At 43.6% G+C, this 7330-nt stretch overlaps 1 protein-coding gene across 1 annotated transcript; it reads right to left on the bottom strand.

Moving 5' to 3' along the window:
* On the bottom strand, window positions 1-3229 carry LOC136652491 (vomeronasal type-2 receptor 26-like). The gene is made up of 3 exons (XM_066629431.1): window positions 3200-3229; window positions 1272-1398; window positions 1-905 (listed from the first exon to the last, which is right to left on the bottom strand). Exons 1-3 carry the CDS (start codon window positions 3227-3229, stop codon window positions 1-3), a joined length of 1062 nt encoding a protein of 353 aa, XP_066485528.1.
* Window positions 3230-7330: the final 4101 nt, after the last annotated feature.

The raw sequence follows: 7330 nt of genomic DNA, 5'->3' as shown, positions 1-7330 counted from the left end.
TTAATTACTTCTTTTCTCTGTTAGCAGCTGCTTGGAGTTGAGATCTGGTTTTAGAACAATTACATAGCATTTAGGCAGAAAAATGCCAATCAGGAGGCCAGTGTTGGAGGCCAAGATGGCAAAGACCTCCACGGCCACAATGTCTTTCCCCTTGGTGCTCAGGTAAGCAGGAATGAAGGAGATCCACACACTGCAGAAGACCAGCATGCTGAAGGTGATGAATTTGGCTTCATTGAAAGTATCCGGCAGTTTTCGGGCAAGGAAAGCGACTGTGAAGCTGGTGAGGGCCAGAAAACCATCGTAGCCCAGGACAGAATAGAGCATGATGATCGACCCTTCATTACACTCCACTATGATGTGCTCAGTCTGGGAGTGCATGTCAACATCTGGAAAAGGAGGAGAGGTGGACAGCCATACAGTGCAAATCCCCACCTGAATGAGGGAACAGGAAAGGACAATGGAGGGGGCCACTTTTTTCCCCAGCCATTTCCTCATCCTGTTCCCTGGCTGGGTGGCCATGAAGGCCAGGACCACAGTGACGGTTTTTGCCAAAACACAAGCAACAGCCACAGAGAAAATGATGCCAAAAGCCGATTGTCGGAGAAGGCAGGACACCTTGCTAGGTTCTCCAAGGAAGAGAAGGGAGGAAAGGTAGCAAAGCAGGATGGAGGTGAGAAGAATGGAGGTGAGGTTTTGATTGTTGGCTTTGACAATGGGAGTGTTCCAGTTCTTTAAAAAGATCAGTATCACCATAACTGTTGTTGCTGTAAAGGAAAAAGCAATAGAAACAAAACCAATTCCTAAGGGTTCCTCGTACTTTAGGAAGAATTTCTGTTTGGGGATACATTGATCTTGATTCTTGTTTGGGTACTGATCTTCTGGGCATTTGATGCAATGAGCTGCATCTGAAAAGGACAAAGAGAGTGTCAGTAGCTGTATGAATCCCGAAGAATGATGGAAGTTTGAAAGCAAACAGTGGACAAGAATTCCTCATTTTCCTGGTGAACAATGCTTAGTATCAGGGGAATGACAAAATGCAGCAAGTGACAGGCACCAGTGGAGTTAAGTGCACTAAACTGTTTAATGGACTGCCTCTGAAGTCTTTCATGAATCCTCCCTTGTTCAAGTTGTAACCAGTTTCCCTTTAAGAATCCGTGCATCATGATTTAAGTGTTTGGAGAAGAAGAGACCATACCTAGGCATATGTTAGGGTGTTAGGGTGGACAAATATTTGCAAATATTTCCTGGAAATTCAGGGCACTGTCAATCACCTGTCTGGTTAGATATCATGTCATCTGGGCACGAAGTACAATCATAGCAACAGATTGCTTTCCCTTCTCGAACCGTCTTGCTGTGTCCGACACGGCAGCTCTCAACACAGGTTGAAACAGGCAGATTCTAAGAAGAAAGAATGGGAAGAAACGCTGAAGCAAACATTTGATGCCCACCACCACGACCATCCTTTTCTTTCAGTGCACTTCAGTTGATCAAGAACAGGAGATCAACTTGATCCTGACCAGCAACAGAGAACTCCCCTGTTGCCAGCGACCTGCTGTGGACTCCTGTGGTATTTGACTTCAGGGAGAGTCGGTAGAGAGATTTGTTTTTCCTACTGGGCTTCAAAACAGTTAGAGCACAGTCCAAAAGAAGTAGGAAATACACCAGGATTCGGTTTTAATCCCAAAGTGCCTTTCTGGTAGCAGAAAACTCAGTGTGCTTTTATTTCATCAAAGAATTGGCAATTGCACTAGCATTCCTGGCCCCTGTGCTGCTCGGGGGCAGGATCACAGAATATTGCCCCCCCCCACCGGTTGCGACCCCTTACCATCACATCCAGGTTGCACGTGGTCTCCTCTGGCCCTCTGGAGGTCTTATAAGGGCTTTTAAACCTAAGGGCTTTCAAAAGCCTTCCAGAGGTTTCAGAAGGCCTCCGGAGGGCAGGAGGAGGCCATATGCAACTTCCATGGCCCCCAGAAGGTCTCTGAAGGGAAGCTGAAAGTGGTGAAAGTGGTCATTGGAAGGCATGGATGGAGGCATGGATGCTGGCAGGGGGGCAGGGGGTGGAACCCTGGGACGTCTGTCCCAATTACCCTCCATGGTACACGAGTGCCCAGTAGCAATTAGATTCTGAATGGGGTCGCATCTAAGAATCAAAAGAATGGGACATAAGAGGAAGCTGTCTTTTAATACTCAACACTATGGACATCCTCCTTTTTTCTGTGAGTTTCATCTTGTTAAAAGGTTGGGCCCAGCTTTGAGTGAGGCCCAACTCAAACCTCAGCTATCTATTTGATATTTTTCTCAGTATAGGTATATTTATTTACCATCTTTTCCTCAATATAGATATTTGAATAATCAGCATGAGAGGCTACGTGCCTTGCAAATATGTTTAAAATGGTTTTATTCTGTGTCTGTAGAGGACAGGAATGACCCAGTACAAGTTTAGGTTAAAGTGGATGAGGATATTTACTTTAGGCAGGTGTACTAATGGTGTAGTCGTAACAATCCTACAAATCCTGGATGGGTGGGCATAATTCTGACATCTTTCATCAACTTTGGGACTTACCTACTGACATTATATTGCCAGAGACCTATCTCTTCGAAAGGCAATCGAAGGATAGAACAATTAATGCTGCGGGGCTGCTTCTAGCCAAATTTTGTATTACTTATGGCCTCACTTGGCTAAACGGCTTAGATGCATTGGGAGATAATGGAGAATTCACTTACATCTCATCTAGAGGTGCAAGTGTCATTGATTATATCTTGGTTCCTCCTCAACTCCTTCCCCAGATAGCAAACTTTTGTGTTGGATACCCTCAGTCTAGTGACCATCTTCCTCTGCTGTGTGATTTAGACTATCTCCCAAATCATTATCATAACACTAACACCCAGGTGGAAGAAGGTTACCCAAACATAACAAAAAGAATTAAATGGGACCCAGACTCTAAGGACTCATTTCCCTCAGTTGTCCACTCTGGATCATCCAGGGATTGTCCACTTTTTGGGGGATTTAATATCTACTCTCTTGAAAGTATTAGGTAAGATCCCCTCATCCCGAAGAGCTGAGGGTGGGCGAGATTACTCTAAGATTGATCAGATCTGCTTATCTTTGAAAACTGCTGTTCGCAGCACTTACAAAAAATTTAGAGACACTAACAGTAAAACACTTCTACACCAATATTTCAAGCTGACTGTCCACCTGAAGGAAGCTGTCAGAGTCTCGATCCATCGTACTGCAGAAGCAAGATGGTCACTGCTAATCAGTGCTGTTAGATCAAAAAATGCTAAGAGTTTTTGGCAAATTATATCAGGCAGTTTTCATAAAGTGTCAATTGGTACTACCACAATCCCTGCCAAATTGTGGGAATCGCACTTTAAATCAATTTTCTTTGATGAATCCAAATCAACCTCTGCTATTCAGGCATCCTTCCCGCCAGACCTCCCAGACTGGCCTGCTGTCTCAGAGGATGAGATCATTTCAATTATTAACCAGCTAAAACAGGGTAAAGCAGCTGACCCAGAAGCAATTCCCTCAGATATCTATAAAGCAGCGCCAGACTGGTGGGCACCAATCATCGCGGAACTATTCACAAGAATCAATAAATTTGGAGTAATTCCAGAATCCTGGACCAGATCAATCTTGGTCCCTATTTTCAAAAAAGGAAATAAGAACCTTCCCTCTAGCTACAGGCCAATAAGCCTTTTGGATGTCGCAGGGAAAATGTACGCATCCCACTTATTGGAAAAACTTTCTTCCTGGATATCTGAGTATAACATCATAGGACCAGAGCAAGCAGGTTTTAGACCAAACAAGTCCACAGTCAGCCACTGTGTGATATTGTCCCACTGTGATATTTTCAAACAGGTGATTCAAAAGAAATCGCGACTCTATGTGGCATTCCTGGATTTAAAGTCTGCCTTTGACTCTATTGATAGGGATAGACTCTGGGAAAAACTTGAGAAGACGGGACTTGACAAAAGACTATTAGAATTAATTCGTGTCCTCCACCTAAACACTTCCTGTCAAGTGAAATTATCCCCACAGGGTGACCTTTCAGCTCCAATCCCAATCAACAAGGGGGTCAAGCAGGGTTGTGTGCTGGCACCCACTTTGTTCATCCTTTTCATCAATGATTTGGCCCCCTTCTTAAAAAAGCTTGACTCGCATTGCCCCAAACTGGGATCGGTGGATGTCCCTTTACTTTATATGCTGACGACATGGCTCTGATCTCACGTACAAAAATAGGCTTACAGAGACTGGTCAAAGCCTGCATTGAATATTTTACAACAAATTCTTTGCAGTTAAATTATGAAAAGTCTAAAATTGTGGTATTTGGGAATTATTGGAAACCACAATCTTGGCTTTTCGGTGGAAAATTAAAACAGCAGGTCAAAGAATTCCAGTATCTTGGTCTTCAATTTCATTACAAGCATTCCTGGTCCTCTCATCGATCAATTGCAATTAATTCATCTAAACCAGTGGTTCAAGCCATAACTCGCTTTTCTTCTCCTGGGGCAACCGGTTTGTACCAGCTGCTTTATACCACAAATTTTATATGGCATCCCAGTATGGATGCCAGCATTAAATAACACAATTGAAAGGGTCCAATCCAAATTTCTTTACAAAATTCTAGGCTTACCGCATTGCGTTCCCTATGCGGCACTCTGCCTGGAATCAGGTCAACACAGGCTGGAGTTACATGCATGGTCCAGTTTTTTAAAATACTGGGCCAAAGTCTTTTTTAGGGCTGATCACGACTTGCTGCTAAAGGGGCTGTTGACTGATTCAACGTTATCCCCTTGCCTAGTACTTTTCTATAAAAAAAACTCAACAGATGGGCCTTGAGGTCGATCTACAAGGAGCTCCTTCACCTGAGGTTATCATCAGACTTGTGAAAACCAGACTATTTGATATAGAAAGGCAAGAGATTCTAGGCGCAGCACAGAAAAAATGTTCCCCTCTGAATTTTCAACTTAAAATCACAAGTGGTCAACAACCAAATTATCTGTCCCTCCTAATACACCCCCTGGAGAGAAGGGCTTTTACCTTGGCACACTGTAATGTGACCCCCTCTAATGACCTGCATGGCAGATTTAGAAACGCATCCAGGGAAGAGCGTTTATGTTGCTGCAATTTAGGCGAAGTAGAATCATCCACCCACATTATGTTGCACTGTCCCAGATATCAAGTACTAAGGCAGCAATTTCTCTCTCCCTCGCTCCATTCCAAAACAGGGCATTCTGAGAAAGATATAATTCAATTCCTTCTAGCAGGTGATGTAGAACATACAACCCTCTCAGTCGCACAGTTCGTAAAATTTGAGTATCCTGAGTCGAGCCAAGCTTTCTGTACCAAGTAATCACTGAATAGGTTACATTCTGGCAAGATCCGCAGAGTAACTGATTGTTTCTGTCTTTTAAATAATTCATGTTTGCTTGTAAAATGTAATGTACGTTGTATCTGTCTGTACACATAGGTGTGCACTGACACATATATTTGTGTACAATTTAGGTTTATACTCTCTACGATTTCTGTACAGAGTTCTCACCTATCAAATGTTTATGCCAAATAAAGGTTTTGTTGACTGTTTGTTGACTGACAAACCCTGGATAATACTGATCTGTGATTCTAAGGCCGCAGTCTTATTCAGTGTTTCTCAAACTGTTGGTCAGGACCCATTCGGTGAGTCGCAAACCAATTTTGGATGGATCCCTATTCATTTCAATGTGCATTTTATTTTTAATATATGAGACTTTATGCTACCATGGTATGTATGTTGTGGAAATGTTTCAGATCTGTACTTTTAACAGGCTACTATGTATATGCTTTTAACAGTGATAGTCAATGGGTCTTACTCGAGGTAAGTGTGGATAGATTTACAGCTTCTTGGATGTTTGGGGAAAATAGAACAGTTAAAATTCATTTGGATATTAACTTTAGGTATATGTACTAATGGTTTGTTTCAGCATTCCTACAAGACTTGTACAATACCAACTGTGACTGTAAGGCTGCAATCCTATATACACTTTCCTGGCAACAAGTCCAATTCAACATAGTGAGACTTATTTCTGAGTAGTCAGGTATATGATTGTGCTGCAGGGGTAAAATCCTTTGGTCACCCTGCACTGCTACGACTCACATTCCAGCATTGCAGGACACTCTCTGGCTGCCACAAATGGAGACTCAAGTAAGTTGTTGGCAGGGTTGGGTATTGGGCAGAGAGGAGGAGTAATAGGGCACTTCAGGGGAGGAACAGGGGTCGGTCAGGGAGGGGAGGGGTTGATCTGGTGGGAGTCATGCATGTCAAATCCTATCCCCTAGTTTACAAGCTTCCCCACCCTCTGGCTCTCCTTGGGCTTATACCAGTTATAGAACTGGCATAGGTACAAGGAGACCCCTAGGCTGTCAGGGGGCCTATACTGAGGTCAGGGGAAAGTATGCTCCTTTACATCTCAAAGGCCTCTCAATCCTGCCCCCACCACAGCATGCAGTGCATGCCTCCAGGAGTGCTCTAATGTTCAGGAATGTTCCCAAGCAAATGAAGAGGTCACCATGCTGAAGGATTTTAGCCCTACCTGCTGAAATCTGCTATTCCACACAATGGCCTCATCATGGATGGTAAGCTCTTGACTTGGAGGCATCTTTCCAGCTTGGATCTTAAGGAAGGATTGATTGGGGAAAGTGACCCAGCTGATGACATCAAGTCCAGAAGACAGTTCCTGATTGGCAAACCAGACTTCATGGCCAGCACCATTGTTAAAGTGGACATTCTTCAAAAAAGAGTGCATCTAGATTGGACAAAAATAGAAAACAGCTGATAGCTTCAATGTATATTGTGCACTGTATTAACAATCCCCTGGTCAGAAAAGGCACCTGTAATACTGAGATGTACAAGTTAAAATAACTTTTTCATTTATTAAAAACTATTAGAATACGCTTGGCAGATCTTCCTCATCTTCCTCTCCTCTCAGCTCACCATCTTATCCAACATTTCCACATCTATGGGCTCAATCCAAACTTTGCAGCACTGATGCATCTATGCCAATGGGGCCTGCTCTGCATCCTGCAGTGTGAGGGTAGTCACAGAGGCCTTGTCAAGGTAAGGGAACAATTGTTCCTTTACTTGGGGCTATGGTGCAGCTCATTGGTGCTGGAAACTTGCCTGCTTACACCTGAGGAGCCTTTCCTTGCATCTGCTTTCTCGGGTGTAAAGAGAGCCTCCTCAGGTGTAAGCAGGCGGGACAGCTGTGGCACTTTTCCAAGGGCTACAAAGGGGCGGTTATGTCTCACCTTGACAGCATAAGTTCCTATTATATTCCGCTTTTCTTA

This window comes from Tiliqua scincoides, chromosome 5 (genome assembly GCF_035046505.1).
Source record: "Tiliqua scincoides isolate rTilSci1 chromosome 5, rTilSci1.hap2, whole genome shotgun sequence".
In the NCBI taxonomy this organism is placed as follows: Eukaryota; Metazoa; Chordata; class Lepidosauria; order Squamata; family Scincidae; genus Tiliqua; species Tiliqua scincoides.
This window is presented reverse-complemented; position numbering and strand designations above follow the sequence as displayed.